At 43.2% G+C, this 27,516-nt stretch overlaps 2 protein-coding genes across 2 annotated transcripts in view; one reads left to right on the top strand and one right to left on the bottom strand.

The window, feature by feature from the left end:
- The window catches only part of Bdp1 (B double prime 1, subunit of RNA polymerase III transcription initiation factor IIIB), a 96,145-nt gene extending 87,147 nt beyond the window's left edge, over positions 1-8,998 (bottom strand). The window contains 4 exon segments of the mRNA XM_052743439.1: positions 1,036-1,095; positions 2,033-2,142; positions 3,869-4,148; positions 8,564-8,998. Of these exon segments, the coding sequence (XP_052599399.1) occupies positions 1,036-1,095; positions 2,033-2,142; positions 3,869-4,148; positions 8,564-8,775 (662 nt within the window). The 5' untranslated portion in view covers positions 8,776-8,998.
- A 6,138-nt stretch (positions 8,999-15,136) lies between these two features.
- Positions 15,137-20,898, top strand: Serf1a (small EDRK-rich factor 1A). Its single transcript, XM_052743438.1, has 3 exons — positions 15,137-15,676; positions 16,882-16,990; positions 20,619-20,898. The coding sequence occupies exons 1-3, from the start codon at positions 15,352-15,354 to the stop codon at positions 20,689-20,691; spliced, it is 507 nt and encodes a 168-aa protein (XP_052599398.1). The 5' UTR covers positions 15,137-15,351; the 3' UTR covers positions 20,692-20,898.
- The last annotated feature ends 6,618 nt before the right edge of the window (positions 20,899-27,516 follow it).

Genomic DNA, 27,516 nt, shown 5'->3' with positions numbered 1-27,516 from the left:
GTGCAGAGTGCTAGGTTCCCAGCTTTCATGAGTCATCACCCATGCTGGGTTGGGCTCTGGTGATGCAGCTGTCTTTGAAATAACTTATGCTCTTGTAAGTAACCTCTCACTTGTATTCCTGATAATTAACACCCGTAAAACTCACTGGTTCACCAAGTTGGACTCTGGTAGTATCTTTATGGGTCTGTCGCCAGCCCCTTATCTGGGGCAAGTAGACATTTACTCACATCGCTCCAGGAAAAATGTTGCACATCAGTAGTCCAAGCTAGTCTTGAACTTGAGATCCTCCTGCCTCAGCTTCTTAAGGACAAGGATTAGACACATAAATTACTATACCCAGCTAGAGCTTCTATATTTCTTTCTTTCTTTTTCTTTTTCTTTTTTTTTTTGGAGACAGGGTTTCTCTATACAGCCTCAGTTATCCTCAGAGCATCTATTCTTAAATGAGTCCATTTTTAGGAACCAACCAAATGTAATTATAGTACAACAGAAAGCTCCATTTGAGGGCTGGGGATAGGGAGTGTTCAGTGGATAAATGTTTGCCCACAAGCGTGAGGGATTGAGTTTGGATCCTCAAAACCCATGTAAAAAATAGGCAGGCCTAGCAACCAGCACTCAAAAATCATAGACAAGGGATTTCAGAAGCAAGCTGATTAGACAGACAAGCCAAAATCAGCAAGAGACCATGCCTCAACAAATAAAGAGCAACTGAGGAAGACAAACACATGTGCCTATATAAGATACATGTGCAAACACACACGTATGCCAAACGAATGCATATGCAAAAAAAAAAAAAAAAAAAAAGAAAGGAAGGAAGGGAGGGACGGAAGGAGGGAGGGAGGAAGGGAAGGAGAAAGGGAGGAAGGAAGAAAAAAGAAAGGGAGGACGGACATTAGCTTTCATTTTAAAAGTGTATCCAATGGCTGGGTGTAACTCAGTGGTGGGGCATCTGTGTGTGGCCCCAACGTGGTGGCCAGCAACAACAGAAAAGCATCTAATACAACAGACTGAAAAAGAACAAGATAAGATGCTCACTCTCTTGTTGGGGTGGGAGCCAAGGACTTTTCAGCTTTCTTTTCTTGTTCCACTGAAGAACTGTTAAGTACAAATAAAAGAATATTTTTTAATAAATTGATATTTTATCAACTCTATCTATAGCAAGAAGAAAATTCCCTTAGCTTCCATTTTTAATACAATGTACTATAACACTTCACGACTAATGTTCAGCAGTCACTTTTTCACTTACGCCTAGGCAATGAAGGCCGAGAATGAACTTGATCCCCAACATACACCCCAACCTAAATAAATAAATCAATAGAAGATTTTCCAGTCAAAAACTCATCAAGTACCAATATCTGCTGGGCCCTAGACTAGAAATGTTTCTCCCCTCTAACTCCTTAGTGAAGAGAGACTCTCAGTCCTGGGAAATGAAGCAGTCTAGGTGACTCATCTCCAGCAGCTAGTTGTCAAACTCAAACCTGGGTTTCTGGCCCTTCCTTCAGCGAGGCCAACAAAGACTGGGTGACCGCAAAAGAAGTTCATATGGAAGAATATGCTAATTCCACATCCTACACCACCAAAAACACAAGGAGCAGATTTATAAGATTTCTGCTTCTACCTCAGGCTACTTTAATTAAAGCTTGTTCATGAAGAACTTGTTACTCAAATTGCACCATTACTAATGAAACAGGGCATAAAAACTATACCTTCCTTTATATCACATCGTAGTATGTAAGAAATAGAATCCCAATAATTAAAACAATACAGGAACCCCTTTTAATCTTGGAGATAAAGGAAGGACATCATTTTCATCCCAGAAAATAGTCACTTGACAGAGCATGGCTGTGAGTACCTCAAATCGGAAGAACATCAGCTTAGACCTGAGCACCAGAGGAGAAAAATGTGTCTATCTTCATTTTGTTAGAAATTTATCTTACCAACAAGCTTCTGAAAAACAAGAAACTGTACTCTAAAAGTGCCCTATCACTACACACCCAGGGTATGAAATAAAAGCATAGATAAATTTACTTACGTCATTGGATTGTTATCTGGTAAGTAATATATGAAGTCTCTCATAGTCATTTTTGAACGATCTAGTGGCCTCTGGCTTTCATTTGTAGCAAATTTGTTTTTCCATTGTTTCTATATACAGAGATTTTATAAACAGAATAATTTCAGACACACTAAACTCAAATATACACCCCACTGACTTAAAGTGCTTTAATATTACAATTATGACTAATTTTAAGAAATCACTTATAACCTGAATATTGTATTATACAATACCCTTAGTAGCTTCTTTAAAATTAGAATTAGAGGTTTTATTATAGATGTTTTATTATGATGTAATTTGACTTGTGTGCATGCACACATATGTGGGCATGTATATGTGTGTCTGTGCATTGCTCCATGGAGCCCAGAAAAGGGCACTGAGTGTCACCCTCTATTACTCTCTACTTATTCTTTTGAGGCAAGGGCTTACATCTTGGTTCGAGTGGAAGCCAGCAAGACCCAATGATCCTACCCCCTCTCAGAGCTGAGATTACAGCCATTTGTGGGATGCCCAACTTGTTACATAGCTGCGGGGATCCAAACTCCAGTACCCAAAGCCCTCCAGTGAGGCATTGGTATCATTATTGGTAATATTTTACAGATAAGGAAAGACAGAGATACAAGAAGACTAAGCCACCCAGTGTAGCAGGAATCTTAAAAGGTCTTATTAATAAAATCAAAGCTGGAGTCAGGTACTGGGGTGAACGCTGAATGATCAGAGAAGCAGAACAAGCCACAGCTAATGTCACCTCGCCTATTCCTCAGCTGATCCTGTTTCCTCAGACTGGAAGCCTATGTCCTCATCCAGAATGAATCTCAGCTGAACTGCTGCTAAAAGCCTAAAAGTTTAACCAGCTCTAGTTCCTGGTTTTCACGCCTTATATACCTTTCTGCTTCCTGCCATCACTTCCTGGGATTAAAGGCTTGTGTCACTATGCCTGGCTGTTTCCAGTGTGGCCTTGAACTCACAGAGATCCAGACGGATTTCTGCCTCTGGAATGCTAGGATTAAAGATGTGTGTGCCACCATTTTCTGGCCTCTGTATCTAGTGGCTGTTCTGTTCTCTGACCCCAGATAAGTTTATTAGGGTGCACAATATTTTGGGGAACACAATATCACCACAACCCAGCATCATACCGCTAGTAAGAAATAAAGCCTAATTTTCTAACTCCAAAGCCAGCTTTACTACTGCTCATGTATACTGTCATCAACTAAAAGGGACACACACTCTACCGTATGTATTCCGTAAGGTTTTTGCCATAGTTCAATTTAAAACATTACCAATTCACATTGCTCGATTATACTTATTTTAATTCAATTAAATATTCCATATCACTTAAGACATTTTTATGGAAATTATTTTCATATGCTTGTGTATCTATCCACATGTTCATAAAAAAACCTTTTTGCTGTTACTCAAACTAGTGAAAAATATAAATGAATATAATAATAATTTTAAAATGACTATCAAGACAAACGTGATGATACAAGATTCTGGTGGCTGGGTCAGTAGGATAGCCTGGACTACATAGTGAGTCACACAGTAACCTAAAGAACAAGACCCTGTCTCACCCCTACCCACTACAAAAAAAAAAGACAATGAATAGATAGTAATAATAATAAAGTCAGTTGAAAAAAAAGTAAATTCACAAGGTTTACTTTGTACTACAAAAGACGTTATGTTCACGAGTCATTATCTGGTATTATTCCCCCATCAATTTCAGCACATGCTTCTTCTTCTAAAGGCAGCCTGTTATACTAACCGAAATACAGACATCTAGCAGGCAACATCTCAATTTTGAGTTTGCTCACTTACCTTCTCTTTTCTCAATTCTTCTTTCAGCATTTCTCTCAGTTTCCGGGCTTTATATATTCGGTATCTGTCTGAACAGGGCTGTTTCTCTTTCGCTGGGGCAGGGTCTGGCTGGGGAGCCTCGTGAGGAACTGTAGGTGAGGGAAGACACTGTGAAGGAACACTGACAGTAGGCTTAACAGGAGCGGAAGTGCCTGACGCTCGCTTTCTTCTCTGAGCAGCAGGAGACAACGGTGTGCTGGACTCTTCATCATTATTTTCATCACCAGTCTTCGCAGCACTACTGCAATTAAAACAAAAACAAAACATGGGATATCATCAATCTTCTTTTGTTCATTTATTTACTTTTATCTTATGTGCATTCGTATTTTGCCTGCAGTTCAGTCTGTGTAGAGTGTCAGATCTTGGAGTTACAGACAGTTGTTCCCTGCCATGTGGATGCTGGGATTTGAACCTGGGTCCTTAGGGAGAGCAGTCAGTGCCCTTAACTTCTGGAAAATGGAGCCATCTTTTCAGCCCATGAATCTTCTTTTTTATATGCCAGTTTTAAAATAGTAAAGTCTCATTAAACAGAAAGAAAACAAACATAAAACCATGACTGACTTTTCAGATTTATGTTGATTACAACTTTCTCAGCTGGATGTGGTCTTAGTCTTAGCTCAGACTCTATTCCTAGCACTAGGGAAGCTGAGATAGACAGACTGCCGAGAGTCGGAAGCCAGTCAGGGTTACACAGTGAGTTCCAACCAGCTTGAGCTTCCTACCAGGTAAGACTGTCTCAAAACCAAGTGGGACTAGTGAGCCAGTTAAGTGTACTGCTACTCCTCCACAGGACCAGAATCAGTTCCCAGCACTGACATCAGGACCTCACAAACACCTGGAACTCTAACTCCAACGATCTGACACTTCTGTCCTCCATGGACACCTGCACACATGTGGGAGTCACACACACACACACACACACACACACACACACACACACACACACACACTCTCTCTCTCTCTCTCTCTCTCTCTCTCTCTCTCTCTCTCTCTCTCTCTCTTTAAAAAACAACCTAAAAGAAATATTAGTTTTTGGTGTATGTACATTCTAAGGCAGGCTTTTTAAGTTAATCTTTTCCAAACCTGAGTCCCTAAGCATAACAGAAAACACTAATAATATGCTGAGTACAAGAAATAGCAACAATAACGAAGTCACAGAACAAGGCTTAATTAGTCAATTTTAATAACTACATAGCTGAGAGGCTTGGACATTTTTGTTATTGTTGTTTTGCTCCATGTCTGAAATCCCAATACTCAGAAGGATCAGAAGTTTAAGATCATCCCCAGCAACATACTGAGTTTGAGGCTAGCTTAGGCTACATGAGACCCTAGTTCAAAAAAAAAAAAAAAAAAAAGATCTAGTCATATTGGCTGTGGTACAGATTAGATACAAGTCACTCAGAAATGGGGCTGGATAGCTGTGTAGTGGTAGCACACACCTTTAATCCCAGCACTCAGGAGGCAGAGACAGACAGATTGTTTCTGAGTTCGAGGCCAGCCTAGTCTACAGAACGAGTTCCAGGACAGTCAAGGCTACACAGAGAAACCCTGTCTAAAAAAAACAAAAAAAAAGAAAGAAATGGAGCTGGAGTCATAACTCAAGATTAAGAGCACTGGCTGTTCTAGAGAACCTGCGTTCAATTCCCAGAACCCAGATGTGGCTCACAACTGTCTGCAACTCCAGTTCCAGGGGATCTGATACCGTCTTCTGGTTTCCATGGGCACCAGGCATGCATGTGGTGCACAGACATACACGAAGGCAGAACACCCATATACATAAAAATTTTTAAAAAGAAAAAGCCATAGCCAGGCGGTGGTGGCGCACGCCTTTAATCCCAGCACTCAGGAGGCAGAGCCAGGCGGATCTCTGTGAGTTCGAGGCCAGCCTGGGCTACCAAGTGAGTTCCAGGAAAGGCGCAAAGCTACAGAGAAACCCTGTCTCGAAAAACCAAAAAAAAAAAAAAAAAAAGCCAGACATAATGGCATACGCCTTTAGTCACATCACTAGGCAGGCAGATCTCTGAGTTAAAGCCCAGCCTGCTCTACAGAGAGTTCCAGGACAGCCAGGGGCACACAGAGAAACCCTGTCTAAAAAAACAAAAAAAGAAAGGAAACCAGGGATGTAGCTCTAAAATAGCATTAACATCTATTTCTAAATATAGTATAGCATGGTTGAATAACTATGGTTGACAACAATTTTTTTCACAAGATAGTTATAGAAAAGATCTGGAATGTTCTCAACACAAAGAAACAATAAACTTTTAAGGTGATATACCATACCGTGGTACAATCTAAATACATATTGAAATAACACATTGTACTCTATAAATAAGTACTATTACTTTGTATCAGTTAAAATTTTAATGTTAAAAAGGGAGTATAGGAGCTAGAGAGATGGCTCATCAGTTAAGAGCATTGGCTGTACTTCCAGAGGTCCCTGGTTCAGTTCCCAGCATCTACAAAGTAGCTCACAACTGTATATAACTCCAGTTCCAGGAGATGTGATGCCCTCACATGGACATATGGACATACATACATACATACATACATACATACATACAGGCAAAACACCAATGCACATAGATGATAGATAGAGATAGAAATAGGGACAGAGAGACAGAGAGAGAGAGAAATTTTAAAAGGGGGGGGGGAGGGGGCATATAAATCGAGATTTTTAAAGGTCTACTTTTATCATATTTTATCGTTAGTTCTATATAAAAATTGAAGCTACCTTAATCTATGGAATAATCTCTCCAAAAAGACTTTTAATTTAAGCTTTTTTTCTTAGAGCTGAAGACAGATAGAAGTCAATGGTAGATTGCTTGTCTAATATGCACAAAGCTCTCGGGTTCAGTCCCTAGCACTCTCTACCCAAAACTGTGGCCCTTAAAACAATATAACGTATCAACCATTGACATTTTGTATGTTAAATGCATATTCTGTTGGTTTCTACAGCTAGCAAAAACCCAGAACAAAATGATCTCATCAAATAAGGAAAAGGACTTGGGATGTGACCAAGTCTGGTCAGCATGCAGAGGCCTGGCTCCCATCCCCAGCACCACATAAACCAGGCATCATGGCACACATCTGTCATCTCAGCATTCAGAAGGTAAAGTAGGAGGACTAGAAATTTAAGGGCGTCTTCTCATGCACAGTGAGTTCTACGCCAACCTGAGCTACATGAAATTCTGTCTTAAAAAAAAAGAAAATTGCTGGGCATGGTGACACATGCTTTTAATCCCAGCACTCCGGAAACAGAGGCAGCTGGATCTCTTTGTTCCAGGCAAGTCAAAGCTACATAGTGCAATCCTGTCTCCAAAAACAAACAAACAAAAAACCCACAAAATAAACAAACAAAACAAGTTTATATGTGTGTATGTATAAATAATCTAGTCTCAGGACTATGGCCTATTTATAAAATTTATAAAATATCAATCAGCATTCGTTCCTACACAGTTAGCAAAAATCTCCAAACCCTTTTGAGCAGTGACCAATATTGGTATTTTCATTCTACGTAGAAATTTCCAAATAGATTCAAGTAAGAAACTTGGAAATTATGAAGAACCTTGAAGTATCAAAATAACACACAGCACCAACTCAGATCAGCAGAAGAAATGTTGTTGCTATACAAACATAATTTGTACCATCTCCCTGTCACTTGATGCTGTTAGTAGTTTACAGGCTTTTTCCTCTTCATATTATAAAAACTGCAATCACAGTATTAATCTGTCACATCTTTAATCTGTACTATCATCTTTTCTTGTTTGTTTTGTTTTTTGAGACAGCATCTCACTACGTAGCCCTGACTGTTCTAGAACTCACTATGTAGACCCGGCTAGCCTAGAACTCACAGGGATCCACCTGCCTCTGCCTCTCTATTGCTAGGACATTACACCTGGTTCTCGTCACCTTTTTTTGAAACCAGTAAATTTGGGGGAACTACTCTCCCATGTCATGTTAATTTGTGCAGTTTATTATATAATCATATCTGATCTCACGATATTGCCCCAAAGGAGGTACTACTAACTACATCTAACAGAGGAATAAGTTATCCCTGAGGACAGCCTACATTGAGTTGTTAAACTAAGTAGGAGAGTTCTAAATTCAAAGGTGGCATTTGACGCGAGGCGTCTTAATTCGGGAAACATAGTAACTATAAAGAAGTACACACTCAAACCAAAATAAGCAATGAGTCTCTTCCCTTTTGACAAATGCTGCAGGTGTGGCTCAGTGGCAGGGAGCTTGCCTAACACGCGTGAAGCGCTGGGTTCAACCGCATCACCGCGTGGAGGGAGAAAAAAATTTTCAAGCAACAGTGGTGCTCTCCTTTTTAAAAGTAAATATTCACAAAATGAAAATCCTAAACTGCTTTCCATGTAAAGTACTCCAGGAAATTAATTAAGTATCCAAGTGATAGTGTGCCTATTCTTCACTTCAGAATTGGGAAACCTGGAGTCCCATCCCTGTAAAAAAAAAAAAAAAAAATGGTCTCATCGAGAATCGTGACAGAATAAGTAGTCGCACCCTCCGATCAGGGAATTAAACTGCAGCTAGGAGTGGTTTCATCCAGCTCAAACCAAAGGCTTGCTGCAGACAAGGTACTCCGTGGTAAAAAATCCGACAGTTCGGCTTCCTACTCGTTCTGCAAGACCTTACCTGCACCCGGGAGCCTTTTCCTGGGGCTCCGCTCCCCCGGAATCCACCGCAGGCACATCTGTGGGCGCCGCTGGCTTCGGAGCGGCCTCGGTGGCAGGCTCGGGAGGCTTGGGAGCCTCCGGTCCACGATGGAGACTGGGAGCGGCGGAGCCCCTGGCGCCTACACCAGGCCTGACATTCGGCTTCACGCTAAGGCGTGCCCTGCGGAACATGGCGGAGCCAGGGGGCCGGGAGCGGCGGCTCCACAGCCGCGCTCAGCCCAGAGCCCCGGCCGCTGCCCTCGTCCTCCCACACAGTCACAGTCACCAGCCCGGCGCTGGCTACCGCAGTCTCGCGGCCCCTCCGCCTCCTCCGCTCTCCTGCCACCGCCTTCTCTTCATGACCCCGCCACACGAATAGCTAAGTTTCCCCTCCCCGCGTCCCGGCTGGCAAAAAGGCGCCGGAAACCATAACGTAATCACACGGCGCCGCCGAGTGACGTCACACTGCGGGCGCCGGGAACCATAGCAACTGCAACGCTCCGCAGCTTCGGTTACCAGTGAAGCAGAGCTTTTTGACTCAAAGATAGATATTCTTTCTTCTGTAAGACCTCGGGAGTTGTTGAAAAGGGAGCGCGGAAGCAGCTTGATCCTCCGGCTCTAACCTGTAATGCCCCCTCCCCCGTGCGCGGTGCTGGAGTTTGAACCCAGGACCCCTAGATGCTCCGCATGCATGGTACTTCACCACGGAACTTCACCCCCAGCCCACTTAACTGAATCTTTTATGGACTATTAAGGAGTTCTCGAAAAGAGCCAAAGTGTGCAAGAATGCAGAGACTGGTGGTGCATGCCTACTATCCCAGCCCTGGAAGACGGATCAGAGTTGTTAAACTTGCACTGGGGAAACCCTGGGAGCAGGGCTATAAGCTGCTATGCTTACAGGGACTTTGTGGTATTCCTTGGCTCCTACCGCCAGGATCCCTTTGTGTCCAAGCCCCAACGCTTACAGGAAGGTCACGACAAGTTCCAGACCAGCCTGGACTATCTAGCAAGACCTTAACTCAAAAAGACAATAAAATAAGACCAAAAAAAATGAAATAGTGGGGTTGGGGATTTAGCTCAGTGGCAGAGTGCTTGCCTATCAAGCTCAAGGCCCTGGGTTCAGTCCTCAGCTCCGAATAAAAAACAAACAAACGAACAAAAAAGAAATAGTATGAGAGCAGTGTCTTACCACTAGTGCATCCCCAGAGTATAGAAACTGTTTGTTTTAGATTTTTGAGATAGTCTCTTATAGCCAAGACTGGCCTTCAATTCTTGGTCTTCCTGCCTCCATGTGCTGAGTGTTGAGATTACAGGCATGCATGTGCTACCAAACTCTACAAGAAAGAAAAAGGAAGTTTATGGATATGTAGGGGGTGTGCTATGTGTGGGTGCCTAGGGAAGTCAGAGCATTACAGGTGTTTCTTAGACTCCTGATGTGGCTGCTGAGAACCAAACTAGGACCCACAGAAAGAACAGGAAATGATCTTAACCTTTGAGCCACTGCTCTAACTCCCCACCTCTGCACTGAGCAAAACAATTTGAAATTCTTGTGTGAAGAAATTGCAAATGGTAACCTATTGAAAGAGAAGCTATGAAACACTTCATAGGAAGACATTCACTGTATGTGCTTTTGTACACTTTAATGTAAACATATTGCCTATCAAAAATTATTATACTCTATAAACTTTGCACATTGTGAGTTTTCTTAATCTGCTTAAAAATAGCAACAGAGCAATAAGACATTCTGTGTTACAGATGAGAAAATGCAAAGCAAATGAACAAGATAATTAAGAATATTAAATGTGGGCTGGAGAGATGGCTCAGAGTTTAAGAGCACTGGCTGCTCTTCCAGAGGTCCTGAGATCAATTCCCAGCAACTACATGGTGGCTCACAACCATCCATAATGAGATCTGGTGCCCTATTCTGGTATGCAGGCATACATGCAGATAGAATTATATATTCTTTAAAAAAAGAATATTAAATGTAATGAAAAAGATTTCAAGGGTGATATAATAAGAGTCCTGGGTTGCTTGCAGTAAGAAAGTTTTACAAGGGCTAGAGAGATGGCTCAGCGTTTAAGAGCACTAGCTTTCTTGCAGAGGACCTGAGTTCAATTCCCAGCAACCACATGGTGGCTCCCAACCATCTGTAATAAGATCTGGTGCCCTCTTCTGGCATGCAGGCAGGACACTGTATACATAATAATAAATAAATCTTTTTAAGAAAAAGTTTTACAAGGCCTTTATGATGGGAAGAAAAAATAGGCAGCCCTAAGGTTTACCCTGTAGTAATGAAGCAGTATTGAACCATGACACAGAAAAGCATAAAGCTCTATCTTCTTGAAAGGAAACTTTTTATAAGAACATTCTAGCTGGGTGTGGTAGGAAGTGCCTTGACCCCAGTACTTGAGAAACAGAGGCAAGAAGATCATAACTTCAAGGTCTTCCTCAGCTGTATATCAAGTTCCAATACAGTCTGGGGTACATGAGACCCTAACACACACACACACACACACACACACACACACACACACACACACACACACACACAGAGAGAGAGAGAGAGAGAGAGAGAGGAGAGAGAGAGAGAGAGAGAGGGAGGGAGGGAGGGAGGGAGGGAGGGAGGGAGAGAGAGAGAGAGAGCGAGCGCAGAAGGGCAGGAAACCTGAAAGTACAGTTCAGTACTGAGTATATGTAAGGTCTTGGGATCAGTCAGCAGCATTGAAATATATAACAATGTTCAAGAAATTGCAAAATGCTAGGAGTGATGGCACATGCTTGTAATCCCATCAGTCAAGAGGCCAAGACCGAGGAATTGTCTGAGTTTGAGAATAGACTGTTCTGAATAGCCAGTTCCAGGCCAGCTAAGGTTACACATCAAGACTTCAACAATCAATAAATAAATACTTGTAAAAGAACACCATTCCAAAGTTATCTTATGAATCTTGTAGTCACTGCTGGGACATACAGCTGTCCACAGCAAGTTCTTATGCAAGGCCTTTTCATAAATCCTGTGTTCCACCTAAGAATCCAAGATGTTGTCACAACTTTGTAGATAAGGAAATCAAACTGATTTAGATTTAATTCCCCACTAGTAAAAGCATAAAACAAAAATTTATAAAGATTTTTCTTCTTGGTTTTTATAGATGTGTTTATTTTTATTTTATATGTATGAGAGAGTTTTCTTGCATGTACGCATGTGTGCCTGGTGCCTTGGGTGGTGAGAAGATAACATCAGATGCCCTGGTGCTGAAGTTATGGATGAGTGTGAGCCACCCTGTGGGTCCTGGACAACAACTGCTCTTAACTGTGGCATCAGCTCCCCAGTTCCCCCACCCAAGTTAATCTTTATGGACAGTTGTTAGACAAGTCAGGCAGTAAGTTGTTACTGTCAGTGGTAGTTTTAAAATTCTACAGTTTGTAGGCTGGAGAGACTGTCAGGAGTGAAGCACTTGCTGCTCTATCACGAGGACCAGAGTTGGCATCCGAGTACCCATGTCAGGTGGTTCACAGATGCCTCAAAGTCCAGCTCCAAGGTAGCCAACATCCTCTTTTGGCTTCAAAGGGCTCTCTCTCTCTCGCTCTCTCTCTCTCTCTCTCTCTCTCTCCTCTCTCTCTCTCTCTCTCTCTCACACACACACACACACACACACACACACACACACACACACGTGCACACACGCACACTAATATTCTAGTTTGCTCTAGTGTTCTCCCCTCTTTTCTCTGAGACAGGTCAGCATCTCACTGTGTAACCTTGGCTGTCCTGGAACCATGCTTGATATGAAGAGCAGGCTGCCCTGGAACTCAAATTCATCAAGACTGGGACTGCCTGCCTATCTTTCTGGAGTGCTGGAACTAAAGGCATGCTCCTGGCCCTCTGGCAGAAACTCTCAACATATTCTGTGTGCACACTGTACATCCTTGTAACCACAAAACTCAAAAAATATAATTTCAGACACATATTCATTCAAAACATCCATACATCTAAAAATAAATTATATTTGAGAGAGAGAGAGAGAGAGAGAGAGAGAGAGAGAGAGAGAGAGAGAGAGAGAGAGAGAGAGAGAGAGAGCGAACTATGGCTCCTGAGCCAGGCTGGGCTAGCCCTGTAAGCTCAGGGGCAGCTGTAAGAGCAGCTTATGTGTGGACAAGATCAAATACACTTAAAACCCCAAGCCCACTATGTATATTTCCCGCATGTGAGGTTTTTTGAAACAAGGTTTCTCTGTGTAACAGTTTTGGCTGTCCTGGAACTTGCTTTGTCGATCAGGCTGGCCTCAAACTCACAGAGATCTGCCTGCCTCTACCTTCCATGCACTGGGATGAAAGGTGTGGGCCACCACTGCCTGGCAGCTTCTTTTTTTTTTTTTTTTTTTTTTTTTTTTTGAACAAGTGAGGCACTCTTCTCACTGTGCAGGCCAAGTTAGCCTCAAACGTGCAGACCTTCAGTTTTCCAAGTGCTAGAATTATAGTACACTCCGCCAAAATGAGTTCCTCCTTTCCTCCTACTATGAACTTTTAGGTGTTGGGATTCAAACCCAGAGCTTTGCAAACTCTAAACAAGTATCTACCACTGCACTATATTCCTGATCCATGGATGATCTCTTAACTCTATGTACAACTGGGCCAGAAAGTCTTTCGTTCTCCTTGAGTACTCAGAAAGGGTTCACTGGTAGAAGCACACACCTGACATTAAGCAGTTCTGAGCAGGACAGGGTATGATGTGAGGAGGGTAAGGAGTGTGCAAGGTTCTCTGGGGTTAAAAGAACAAATAATAGGTAACATACTGAGGGCTGCTGTCTTAGGGTTTCTATTGCTGTGAAGACCATGACCACGGCAACTCTCCTAAAGGAAAACATTTAATTGGGTGGCTTACAGTTCAGAGGGTCAGTCTATTATCATCATGGCGGGACATGGTATTGTGCACATGGCGGGACATGGTAGTGTGCAGGCAGACACGGCGCTGAGAAGGAACTGAGAGTTCTACATCTTGATCTGAAGGCAACAGGAAGTGATCTGTGACACTGGGCATAGCTTGAGTATAGGAGACCTCAAAGCCCAACCCCACAGTGGCACGCTTCCTCCAAAGCCGTGGAATAACTCTTTTCTACACTATGAATGTGTTTTGCTCTCATTGGTTAATACAAAGCTGACAAGCCGCTAACTGGGCAGGAAGTTAGGTGAGAAAGTCAAACTGAGAATGTTGGGAAGGAGAAGGGTGGAGTCAGGAGTCACCAGCCAGACGAGAGGGAACAAGATGAGAATGCTATACTGAGAATGCTATACCAAGCCACGTGGCTAAACGTAGATAAGAATTATGAGTTAATTTAAGTGTAAGAGCTAGTTAGTAATAAACCTGAGCTACCAGCCAAGCATTTATAATTAATATAAGCCTCTGTGAGGTAATTTGGGAAGCAGCTGCCGGGTATTTTGGAGTTGCGCAAGACCACCCCTACTCCAACAAGGCCACACCCCCTAATAGGGCCATTTTCTTTCAAACCACCACAGCTACTGTATACTGCACTTGATGGAGCCCTTCTCTCTTAAGTGCACATGTACATGCACACGTGTCTTCATGGGTGCACAAGTGTACACGGAGGTCAAAGGACAACCTTAGCTATCACTCTTCAGGAGCGGTCCATGTTTTTTTAGGCATGGCCTCTCACCGGCCTGGAACTCACCTACTAGGCCAGGATGGCTGGCCACAGTGTTAGCATTCAGAACCGCCCCTTGGGGACCTGCCCAGCGTCCTGACCACATCATTTTACATAAAGTCCCCTTTAAGGAAAAAACCCTTCCCCTTCTTCTTTCTTCCTTTTCTCTCTCTTTCTCGCCTTGAAGTAGTGCACACTTCTTCTTTCATTTTCCCTCTCTTCCCTCCCCCTTTAATAATAAAACTTTCCACGTGCCCTGTCTGCATGGCGTGAGTAGCCTCGCCGCCCTCTCCCCCCCACCCCCCTTTTACAAAACACAGAGGCCTAGAGATCCATCTGACTCCCCTGCCCAGTGCCGGCATCACTTTTAACATGGAGAGAACTCATATCATTGTCTCTTTACCAGATTCATATTAATTCATTAGCGAGGAAAGTAAAATCCCACCCCCACAACCCAATTTATAGGGAAAGGAGATTTATACAAATGAAATAATATACCCTAGTTGACAAGACTAATTGGGCTACTTTTTTCTCTTCCTACGTTTTTTCCTTTCTTCCTTTTCTTCTCCTCCCCTTATTCTATGGCCACACTTTCAATCCAGTCATTCCATCTCTTGACACTTTGTCCCATTTTCTCTAATTAGTTGACTCTACACGCTAAGAATTGTAAAAGTTAGGTGATATGTACGTTGTGGTGCACCAGAGCATCATCTATACTTTTGTAGATATTCAAAATATTCCACAATAAAACCCTTTTAAATACCCAGGCAAATTTCGGGTGTCCAGACTATCTCGGTTTGTAAAACCGGACTGGGAAGAAAGCAAGTCTAGGCTCAAGGAAGGGAACCTAGGGGACGGACCTCAGGCTGTCACTCATGCTAGGCAAGCCACACCCCCACCCCTATGTGTTTTCACGCCCTTGTTTCAGCTCCTGTGTAGTTTGGGAAGTCGGTCCGGGGTCTTATGCACCCCACCCGACCACCGAGACCGCGCTTAAAACTCCTCAAGTTCTGCCCATCGGGCCGGGGGCAACGGGATCGCAGCGACTGAACGGGCTTTGGGGTGACGTCCGTCTCTTCCGTCCCGGTGAGGTCGTTTCTGCCAGCTGAGGATGGTAGAGGCCGGCTCTCCCGCCCCCGGGGCCCACCGCGTGCGGGGCCGGGCGGGACGCGGTCGCCGGTCCGCCAGCCGTGTCCCCCCCCCCCTCCCCCGCCCCGGGCGCGCACGCGCAGTGGCTCGCCGGCCACGCCGCGGCTGTTGTGGGTCGGTGGGCGGGGCGGCTGGCTGCCAGAGCGAGGCGTCGCCGCACCGAGAGCCGGCGCGGGGCTCGGCCTTCCTCAGCGCCGGGAGGCGGGCGGCTTGCCGAGCGTGCGAGCGGCCGGTGTGTTCCTCCAAGTCGCTGTCTTCCGGACTCCGGCCGGCGGTCGGCATGGCCCGTGAGTGTGCGGACCGTTTGAGGGACACGGGGGCCCCGGAGGGTGGTGGGGGGGGGGGGGAGCGGGAGCTGGCGGACCGGAGGGCGGGACGCTCACACACACACGCACACACACACACACACGCACATCCACACGCACGCACACACGCAGGCACGCGCGCGCGCACCGGGCGGGGACGCTGGCTCCCGGCGGGACGGGTCCCCGCCCCGCAGGTGTGGGTGGGCGTGAGGACCGCACCCACCGAGGGCGTGTGCGAGCGCCCCGCGGGACCTGGCTGCCGACTTGGAGCGGGCTCCCGAGGTCGGAAGCGTGCGGAGGAGCCCGGGGTGCCCTCCGGCTCTTTTGTTTGGTCCTCCAAGGGGACGGTCCTTGAGCTCAGCCTCTGCTGGCTTGACCCGGCGGGCTGCGGTGGGCGGAACTGATTGATCTGGGGGAGGATCTGTCCATCTCTCCTCACACGGACCCATCAAAAGCCAGACCATATCTTGAGTGTGGCGTGTGTACACCACCAGTGGAATGGCTATTTTTGGGTTTTTTTAAATATTTATTTGTTTGTTTTTTGAGACAGAGTTTCTCTGGGTAGCCCTGGCTGTCCTGGAACTCGCTCTGAAGACCAGGCTGGCCTGGAACACAGAGATCTGCCTACCTCGGCCTCCCCACATGCTGGGATTAAAAGCTACAAGTCGACACCTATATTGATGTGATAATATACTTAAATTCTTGAGTGTTTCCACTTAAGCTTCCTCCTTGTCCAATCTGGGAATAACTGTGGGATACTCTGCTTTCTTTTTTTGTTTTTGTACTTTTTTAATTTTCTATTTTTCTTTAGCTACTGATCCTAAACAAAACACACAATCCACAGCTAGATAGTGGGTGGACCTCTGAAGCTGGGTGTGCTCAAACTTTGTCTTTATTCAAACCAGCTTCAGTGATTTTGTAAATATAAAAATGTGCTTTTTTTGGATGTAGATAAAAATATTTAATGCTTCTATTTCATCTGCTCACATAGGTTTTTCACTATTCCATGTATATTCCAATGTGGATAGTACTGAATTCTGATCACACCAGTCTCCATTAGGATTGGCCAGATACTCTGCTTTCATACTAATAAAAACAAAACTTTAAGGCTCATAATTAAAGACCCTTTAATTTAGTTATTAATAATTTTGAGGATAGGAAAAGAACATGACTGTTTATCATTGTAGGTGGAAATCAAAGAGAACTTGCCCGCCAGAAAAATATGAAAAAGACCCAGGAAATTAGCAAAGGAAAAAGAAAAGAGGATAGCTTGACTACCTCTCAGAGAAAGCAGAGGTGAGTACTGCTAAGAGAATTTTCAAGTCAGTGGTAGTTTGACTGCCATGTTTTTAGAATAAATGAAGACATCCTTAAACCCTTGCTAGAACAGGGCCTCGCCTACAATAAGGGCTAACTAACACTCTAGCTCTAAAACCATGTGCTGACGTCATCCTCCCAAACTGTGGATGAAGAAGCCCTGAAGCTGTCATCTGTTCGCAGAGAATCTCTTGTAGCTCCTATAAACTGTAGGAACAAAAACAAATATGGGGTTCTTTTATTTCATGATAGTTACTGTGTGTTTATGTGTGTGTGCACACTTCAGGTACTTATAAGGGTGCACACATGTGTGTGAGTGTGGAGCCCAGAGGCTGGTATCAAGGATCTTTCCTCCATCACTCTCCACCTTTTATTTTGACAGGGTCTCTCACTAAATATTGAAGTTCACCAATTTGGCTAGGCTGACAGGCCAATGAACTTGAGAGATGTGCCTGTCTAAGCCCTTCCCCTCCAGCACTGAAGGTTTAGACACACACCACCATGTTCTGCTTTTTACATGGATTTTGTGGGGGTTCTAAACATGGATCCTAGTGCTTGTGCAGCAGGAACTTTAATGACTGAGACATCCTCCCCAGCCCCAGTGACAGTTACTAATAAAGCAATAAACTTGCCTTAGGTTTCTGTTATCTCACCTTGGAGTAAAGAGTATAGATCAGTAACCCTGAAACGTTCTTCTTATTGGGGAATCTATTCTAGCTTGTTAAGAAACAGCATTGTGCCGGGCGGTGGTGGCGCACGTCTTTAATCCCAGCACTCGGGAGGCAGAGCCAGGCGGATCTCTGTGAGTTCGAGGCCAGCCTGGGCTACCAAGTGAGTCCCAGGAAAGGCGCAAAGCTACACAGAGAAACCCTGTCTCGAAAAACCAAAAAAAAAAAAAAAAAAACCAAAAAAAAACCAAAAAAAAAAAAAAAACCAAGAAACAGCATTGTTTGTTTAGTTAATACTCCCGTAAAATGTGCTAGATGTGACATATCTCTACCCATTATGACCTGAAAAGTGGAATTCGCACCAGTGTGAAGAAAAGGAAAGTGAAGTTCTGGTTTTGTTTTGTTTTGTTTGAGACCCAAAGTCTCATTATAACCCACACTTGAATTTATCATTCTTCTGCTTCAGCCTTGCAAATTCTGGGAACCAGGCATTAACCAACACGTCTGGCCTGTGGCTCTGAACTTGAGTGACACTACTAAGGTCATGTAACAAATCCCACAGAGCTTGGTTTGAAGAGGAAAAGAACTTTCATTGTTCTTAATTCCACTTAATTCATTCCTCTGTACTTTTTCCTTCTGTCTTTGTATTGTTCTTATAGACATGTCCTCTTCTAGAAGTAGCCAACACTGAATTAAAATCTAATTCTAAATTTAGGTGTTAACAACATAGGAAAGGTCCCTGATTTCGAATTAGCCAGACTTTGGTATTTGTGTGATTTGAGGCAAATTATTTAGTCTTGTGCCTGTTTTTTTTTTAATGTAATTTAAAAAATTATTTACATTTTTGTTGTTGTTTGTTTGTTTGTTTGTCTTAGATTTATTTATTTATTATGTATACAGCATGTATGCCTGCAGGCCAGAAGAGGGCACCAGATCTCATTACAGATGGTTGTGAGCCCTCATGTGGTTGCTGGGAATTGAACTCAGGACCTCTGGAAGAACAGTCAGTGCTCTTAACCTCTGAGCCATCTCTCCAGCCCTTGTTGTTGTTTTTTGTTTTGTTTTTTCCGAGACAGGTTTTCTGTGTAGTTTTGGTGCCTGTCCTGGATGTCGCTCTGTAGACCAGGCTGGCCTTGAACTCACAGAGATCCACCTGCCTCTGCCTCCCGAGTACTGGGATTAAAGGCATGCGCCATCACCGCCCGGCATTATTTTTATTTTATGTGTACGAGTATTTCGCCTGCATGTATGTATGTGTACCACCTGCATGCCTGATGCCTATGGAGTCAGAAAAGTCACTGGATCCCCTGGAACAGTCATAAGCTACCATGTGGGTTGTGGAAACTGAACTCTTAACTGCTGAGCCATCTTGTCCCCTTTCTGTTTTTTAATAAGAAACATGGGGATAGTAACTGAAGTTGTTGGACTTAAGCCAAAAATCAAATGCAAGTAGGGCTTGGCTCAGAGAAGGTAGCTTTGGTTTGACTTGATTTCTTTTTCCTTTTGAGACAAGGCTTCATGCTGTATCTCAGGCTTGATTGGAAATCAATACATAGCTTAGACTAGCCTAGAAGTGGTAGTAACTTAGCCTCCCATGTAGTGGAATTACATGTGTGAACCACCACACCCAGCTAAGGATGTTGAATATGTAGCTTTGTAGTATATTTTAAAAATATGGAGTACTTCACCTGTGAATGAGGCCCTGGATTTGATACCTACTGTCATTAAATATTATTTGTTCTGTTTTGTGGGATTTTTTTTAAAGGAAGAGGATGTATAAGCACTCACCTCTCCCAGGTTAGCCTGGAACTTCCTATGTAGTGGAGTCAGACCTTGAGCTTCTGATCTTCCTGCTTCTACCTCCCAAGAGCTTAGGTTATGGGAGTGCACTACCACGTTCAGCAATCACTAACTATAAAAAAAGGCATTTGAAAATATGTGTGTAAATTTGGGTCCTACTAACTCATGGATCACCTAGCTAAGGTAATTTGGCTGTAGTTCCTAGTTATATGACATGTAAAGATTCAACCAGGGAGATACAAAGGTTAAGAAAATTCTTCAAATACCACGAATTTCTTTAGAGTAAATTTTCAAGATTGATTATATGATTTGGGGCTTTAAAAAAGCTGGATCATTGTAATTCCAACACTCAGGAAGTGGAGACAAGAGGATCAAGAGTTGAAAGTCTCTTTGACTATGTATCAGTTTAAAGGCCATCCTTGGGCTACATGAAACCCTGTCTCAAAAAAAAATAAAAACATACACAGAGAAACCCTGTCTCAAAAAAAACCCATAAAATAAATAAAAAAAAATAAAAACAATAGAACTAAACAGCAGATAATTATAACATTTATACTGTAGTCCTAGGTATCTGTTAGCAAATATAGGAGACTTCCTAAATGCACTGAGGCAGTGGCGGGTGGATTTCCATGAGTTTGAGGCCAGCCTGGTCTACATAGTGAATTCAAGGGCAGTCATGGTTATACAGTGGGACTCTTGTCTCCTCCCTCTCCCTTCTCCCCATCAAAATGAAAGAGCTTTGAGATTATTTGCCCAAGGCCATGATAACAGTAGCAAGGTGTTCAAATTCTTTCCAGTCTTTGCTTTTCTGTTTGTCTTCATCCATGAAAATGGAGAAACATGACTGTTTATGTCTTCTTTTAAGTTGTCTTTGAATGTACCAAAAAGGTTATATATAAAAAACAATGATAGCGCCGGGTGGTGGTGGCGCACGCCTTTAATCCCAGCACTCGGGAGGCAGAGCCAGGCGGATCTCTGTGAGTTCGAGGCCAGCCTGGGCTACCAAGTGAGTTCCAGGACAGGTGCAAAACTACACAGAGAAACCCTGTCTCGAAAAACCAAAAAAAAAAAAAAAAAAAACAATGATAGCATAAAACCAGTTTTCCTGTGAAAACTCAATACCTTTTCCTCTATTACAGGGACTCTGAGATCATGCAGCAAAAGCAGAAGATAGCCAATGAGAAGAAATCGATGCAGACAAGAGAAAAATGATGACTGGCTTTGTGGAAAACGCAGGTGCTATTGCCAGTGGGGTGCATCATAAGCTCTAAGATCAAAATTTCTCAGAGTGACTAATGGTTACATGTGTCATAACTTATCCTTATAAAACTGACTATTTTAAACTTTACTTTTCAGCCTTACTTAATATGATGTTTTAAGACCATTCTTCAAAGAATAAAGTACTGACCATGCATGTAATATACTGGTGAATATTATTTTTATCAATAGAGAACATTTATGTAGTTCATTAATAGGTAATATGTAATGTATTAACTAGGTATTGGTTACATTTGCATTGCTAGCACCACAGTACCTGACAAGGTGTAGTTGAGGGAGGAACAAATTGGCTCATGATCTCAGAGGGTTTCACTCCTTCACAAAGAGCAGAGCAGAGCAGCTCAGGTCATGGTAGGAAGAGCACATAGCAGAGGCTGTTCTCATCGCACCAAGAATCCACGTCTGGAGAGGAACCTGCTTAGCATTCAAAGTCCTATCCTTAATGACCTCTTTCCTCCACTAGACCCCATCTCCTAAAGGTTCCACCTCCCAAAATAGGCCCACTAGCTGGGGAAGAAGCATCCAACTATGAGCTCTGGGAGATACTTCAGACGCAAGCAACAATGGGTAATGTGATTGAGGAGTACGATCTCTTATATAAATCTAGAATCTTGGTCATTGTAGCTGGAAGTTTTCCTGTGTCCCATCTGGCCAAAAAAATAGGCAGTCAGGACAAATCTCTCACCCACAGTCCCACAGCCTTTTATAAAATAATCACACAGAGGCTTAATAATTAATTAAAACTGCTTGGCCATTAGCTCAGGCTTACAACAGACTAGCTCTTACACTTAAACTAAGCCCATTTCTGTTAATTATATGTCACCACATTTTCCATGGCTTTACCTGTGTGCCATTACATGCTGCTCCCTGGACAGCGGGCTGGCATCTCTTGGCTCAGCTTTCCTCTTCCCAGAATTCTCCTTGTCTGCTTATTTCGCCCATACTTCCTGCCTGGCTACTGGCCAATCAGCATTTTATTTATCAACCAATCAGAGCAACACATATTCACAGCATACACATCATCCCACAGTAGGTCATACACTTCCTTAGTAGTTTGATTTTGTTTTTGTTATTTTCTGAAACAATTTCATTCTGTAGCCCAGACTAGTCTTAAACACACAGCAATCCTCCTGCCTTGGCCTTCTGAGTTCTGGGATCATTAAGTGTCGCCACAATGCTAGCCTAAAGTAGATCTTAAGGTTTTTGTCTATTATAAAATTTCTTAAAAGTTTTAAATATTTATTTAATGTGTGTATGTGTGCCACAGTGGCATGTAGAGATCAGGGAACAACACGGGAGTCCCTTCTCACCTTCCACCATGGGGCTCTAGGGACTCAGAGCTCAGGGACAAGTGCCTTTATGGACTAAGCCATCTGACTGCCCACCCCCAAATTTGTGTCAGGTGTGTGTGGGGGGGGGACCTGGAGGAGGTCACTTGAGGGGTCAGTTCTTCCATCTGCCAGCCGCAGGGTCTCTTGTCTGCTGCTGCACCGCTGTCCTGGCAGTTCTCTGCCTACCCCACCCCACCCCCATACCCCTCCCCCCGTTTGCAGCATGCATGCTCAGAGTGCAGATGCACAAGCCCACATCCAGCTTTTGACATGGGGCAACTGAACTGGTGATGGAACACAGATTGTCAGGCGTGTGCTTGGGCCTTCCCAGCTGAGCCCTGATCTTTAAGTTTTCTCTGGTAGGGCTGGGGTGTAGCCAACATTAGAGTACTTGCCCTAGTTTAAAACTATGATCCAACTGAAGTTCCATCTATATAATTTTCACTTTGTAACCAGATGGTTTGCTTCAAGAATTTACGCTGGCACAAACCAGAAAGATCAACTACATGGGTAGGAACCAAACTAGAAGACTCAGCGAGAGTTCTACTTAAGACTTAGAAAAATTTTAAATGAATGTCATATTCTGAATGTCTTCAAAAACCTGGGACTTGAGGAGCTGGAGAGGTGGCTCGGTCAGCAAAACGCTCACCATACAAGCACGAGGACCCGAGTTCAGATCCCTAACATCCACATAAAAGGCTTGAATGCTGGTATGCACCTATAATCCCAGTGATGGGGAGGTGGAGATGGGAAGATCCCTGGAGGTTCCTGGGCAGCCAGGCTAGCATAATCAGCAAGTTTCAGGTTCAATAAGAAACTATTTTAAGGACTGGAGAGAGGGTCAGAGGTTAAGAGCACTGGCTGCTCTTCCTAAGGACCAGAGTTCAATTCCTAGCACCCAAATGGCAGCTCACAACTGCCTATAATTCCAGTTTCAAGGGACATAGACATACACACAGGCGAAACCCCAATGCACACAAAATAATTATTTTTAAAAATTTAATTAAAAAAACTGTTTTCAAAAGCAAGGCAAATAGCAGTTGAGGAAGACTCGTTCAATCATCCTCTGACCTCTGACCTCCACACATGCATACGCAAAAACCTGGGACTTGGGGCTGGGTATAGGAATTTTGCTTTGTTTTAGATAAGGTTTCCTGTATCCCAGACTGATTTTGAACTTGATATTTAGCTGAAGACATGTTGTACGAATCCCAAATGGTCTTATAATAAAAACCTGGAGCCAGATATGGGGTAAATGCTAGATTAGAGGAAACAAACCACAGCCACTTCTTACCTTGCCAACTCCTCAGTCAGAAAAAGAAGATCCTGTCTCCACGAATCCTCAGACTGAATGCCTCTGAGTCCTCAGCTGAAAGGGCCTAATTCCTGTCTCCTCTTGCCTTATATTCCTTTCTCTGCCCAGCCATATGACTTCCTGTCTCAACCTTCCTAGTGCTGGGATTAAAGGAGTGTGACTCCCAAGATGGGTGGTGGTATCGCATGCCTTTAATCCCAGCACTTGAAAGGCAGAGGCAGTCAGATCTCTGTGAGTTCCAGGACAGGCTCCAAAGCTACACAGAGAAACCCTGTCTTGAAAAGACCAAAATAAAATAAAAAAGTGTGTGACTTCCAAGTACTGGGATTAAAGGTGTGTGTCACCACTGCCTGGCTGTTTCTCTTTTAAACTTGATTAATCCTGTGTAGTCCAGGGTGGTTTTGAACTCAGAGAGATCCAGACAGATCTCTGCCTCCCGAGTGCTAGGATTAAAGGTGTGTGCCACCATTGCCTGACCTCTGTGGCTGGCTCTGTCCTCTGATCTTCATGCGAGTTTTATTAGAGTACAACAAAATATCACCACAAAGATGACCTGAACTACTGATATTCCTGACTATCTCCCAAAACCTGAGATTGCAGGCTGCCCACTATGCTCAGTTTACACAGTAATAGGGAATGGAGATGAACACAGGACTTTATGCATGCTAGGCAAGCAGTCCACCAACCAGCTATATCCCTGGGCCCACCTTCCGGTCTTGAGGCCCTGAGTTTGATCCCTACCACCACACACACAAAAGAACACACACTTAAAATGTGATTTGGGGTAGGAGAGAGGGCTCAGCAGGTAAGTTGCAGTTGCTGCACAAGCCTGATGCCCTGAGTTAGATCCCCCGAAACCACATGGTAGAAGGACAGAACTCACTCCCTCACACCCACCTACATAGTAAGTAAATACATAAATATAATAAAAATGTTTAAATAAAAGTTTAACATGATTTGATGGTTGTTATAAATTAGAAGATACATAAACTTTGAGCGGTTAAAGCTTTGAGGCACGGGAGGTTGGAGATGGTTCCCTGGTTCTTCCAGGTTCCTCAGTGCCTAGCACCCACATCAGGTGGTTCACACTCATCTGTAACTCCAGCTTCAGGGGATCTGATATCATCTTCTGGCCTCCATGGGCACCTCCCATGGGTGGTGTACACACAGACAGACACTTGCATACATACAAATACAAATAGAATGAAAACAATCACATTCCTGGAGCAATAGACCCCTAATATAGATTTGCCAGATTATGAGACTTGTATAGTACTACCATCTCTGTCAGGGGTTTCAAGAGGTGATGCATTGTAATCAGGGCAGATATTTGTAGGCTTTTCTTTACCCCCAGCCAGTTCCCAAATAACCACAACAGATACTTAATATTAATTATAAATGCTTGGCCGATAGCTAAGGCTTGTTACTAACTAGCTCTTACATTTTAAATTAACCCATATTTCCTATTTATGCTCTGCCACATGGCTTGGCACCTTTTCTCAGTATGGCAAGTTCATCTCCTTCTCTCCACATCTCCTCAAGATTCTTTGGCTTAGCCCTTCTTCTTCCTAATGTTCTCTCTGTCCCCAAAATCCTGCCAAGCTATTGGCCAGTCAGTTCTTTATTAACAATGTACATACTTACAGTGTACAAAAAGATTATCCCACAACAGATGTTAACTTATTTTATTAAATCCATTATTTCTTTAGATGATAACAACCTATTTCAAAAGCAAACAAAGCCAGGCAGTATTGGTGCATGCCTTAAATCCCAGCACTCAGGAGGTAGAGGCAGGTGGATCTCTGTGAGTTCAAGACCAGCCTGGTCTACAGAGTGAGTTCCAGAACAGCCAAAGCTGTAGTAAGATTATTCTTTGGGCCACCAGCTCACAAATAATAACACAGAGACTTATTAATTATGAAAGCTTGGCCTTATCTTAGGCTTGTTTTTAAATAGCTCTTATAACTTAAATTAATCCACTCCTATTAATCTACGCTCTGTCGTGTACCACAAATTCTGCTTCGTTAGTGTCTCCTTGTGTCTTTCTCCCACGCCTAGATTCCTCCTCCTACTTCCCCTCTCTGCCCAGAAGTCCCTATACTTCCTGCCTAGCTATTGGCTGATCAGCTTTTTATTACACCAATCACAGCAATACACCTTCACACAGTGTCCAATATCCTGTAACACAAGGCTTCACAGAGAAACCTTGTCTCAAAAGGCCCAATAAATAAGTAAATACAGAAATAAATAAAAATAAAAAACAAAAACCAAGCTAGGTATAGTGTGTCACGCCTGTTATCTCACACTCAGGAGGCCTCAGCAGGATGATTAGCATGAGCTTGGGGCCACAGAGTGAGATACTATATCAGACAAACATAAGGATGACTAGTTCAGCAGTTAAAACATGTATTGCTCTTGCAGAGGACCCATGTCAGGCAGCTCACACCACCTGTAACTGTAACTCCTGGGTAACTCCCACACTTCTGGCCTCTGTGGGCACTTTCACTTACATGCACACACACACATACACATACTCATAATTAAAAATAAAAATTAAAAAATTTACATTCATGATTAAAAAATAAAATACTTCATTAAAATTCAAAGCCAGGCGGTGGTAGAGCATGTCTTTAATTCCAGCCCTCAGGAGGCAGAGGCAGGTGGATCTCTGTGAGTTCAAGGCCAGCCTGGTCTACAGATCAAGTTCCAGGACAGCCAAGGCTACCTGTCTTGAAAAACAAAACAGCAACAACAACAAAAAAATCAATGAAAGTGTTTTAAGTGCCACAACAAACAACCACAAAAACTAAACACTCAGAACATTTATTAAAGTGCATTGTAAAACTTTATCTGCTAACACATTTGTTGTGTCATAATTACAAGTTGGAACATATTTCAGAGATGGCCCATCCATAAAAGTACCACTGAAAACAGATGTCTTGGTGAATACTCATAATCCCAGGTCTTGGGAGGCTGATGCAGAAGGATGAGCCTGAGTTTGAAGCTAGCTTGGGCTACCTATCAAGGCCCTGTCTCAAAGAAACAAAAACCACTGAAGCAACAGAATGACAAACAGCCTAAATTCAACAAAGATCGAAATTCTAGAATTATCTAATACTTCATACAGCTTTTACCTTATACATTCACTTCTTTTAAGAAAAAATCATGGGTTTTTGTTATTGAGACATTGTTGTACAGTGTTCTGTTGTGTGACTATTCCCTAAGTTAGCTGGGGCACTCTGCTTTTCCCAGATACTTGCATTGCTTCCAGTATAAGGCTATTATGAATATTATGAATAATACTAGCATAATTTTTTTCTCCATGCAACACTGGGGATCAACCCCAGGTTCTTGTGCATACTAGACAAGCATTTTACTGCTAACACCCAGCCCCATATAAGCATTTACAGAATAGAAATGTGGTGGTCATAAGCAATAATAATTATGAAGTAATACCTAGCAATGGAATTTCTTCTTCATGAGGTGTGCATATTCTTTCTGAAGGTACAGTTATTTGCCATATAATGACTTTGAAGTCAGTGATAGATGACATATTTGTCAGGTATTTCATGAAATCTACATTGCATGATGCTGGGCACTGTGCTACTCTATTCCTGTAATCTCAGTACTGAGGAGGCTGAGGCAGACCATGACCTTGAGACAAACCTGGACTACAAAGCTCCTGTTATGTAGCATTTTCCTGAGACAGACAGCATATGTGATAGAACATGTACTTAGCATGGGTGAAGTCCCAAGTTACAGCCTCAGCAACAAAACAAAGGAAACATGTAGGCCTCTTAGTTTATGTAAGTATACTATGTTTACACAATGTGAAAATGGCCTGCCACATTTCTCATAAATCCCTGCTATTAGGTGTTGAGTCACACACTACTTACGGTACCATGAAATAGTTGTATTTTGTTGTTTTTAGTTTGTTTTTAATAACCAAGCCAATTTTCAATCCCACCATGAATGTGTGAGGATTTCACTGCTCTCCATGTCACCAGTCCCTTAGTTCCTCATTTGGGGGATGATACCCCAGAGAACAAGCTACATGCAGATGGCTCTCCTGGAACAAGCATGGGGAAGGATTTTCTGGCTCTGGCCCTTTCT

This window comes from Peromyscus californicus, unplaced genomic scaffold, assembly GCF_007827085.1.
Source record: "Peromyscus californicus insignis strain IS unplaced genomic scaffold, ASM782708v3 Scaffold_18__1_contigs__length_77618521, whole genome shotgun sequence".
NCBI lineage: Eukaryota > Metazoa > Chordata > Mammalia > Rodentia > Cricetidae > Peromyscus > Peromyscus californicus.
Note: the sequence above shows the minus strand (reverse complement) of the source record. Positions and strands in the feature narration are given on the sequence as shown.

Coding starts and splice junctions, on each gene's coding strand:
- Serf1a (XM_052743438.1), top strand. CDS start 15,352: ATGGTAGAGGCCGGCTCTCCCGCCCCCGGGGCCCACCGCGTGCGGGGC. Junction 15,677..16,881: donor GCCGGCGGTCGGCATGGCCC/GTGAGTGTGCGG, acceptor TTATCATTGTAG/GTGGAAATCAAAGAGAACTT. Junction 16,991..20,618: donor ACCTCTCAGAGAAAGCAGAG/GTGAGTACTGCT, acceptor CCTCTATTACAG/GGACTCTGAGATCATGCAGC.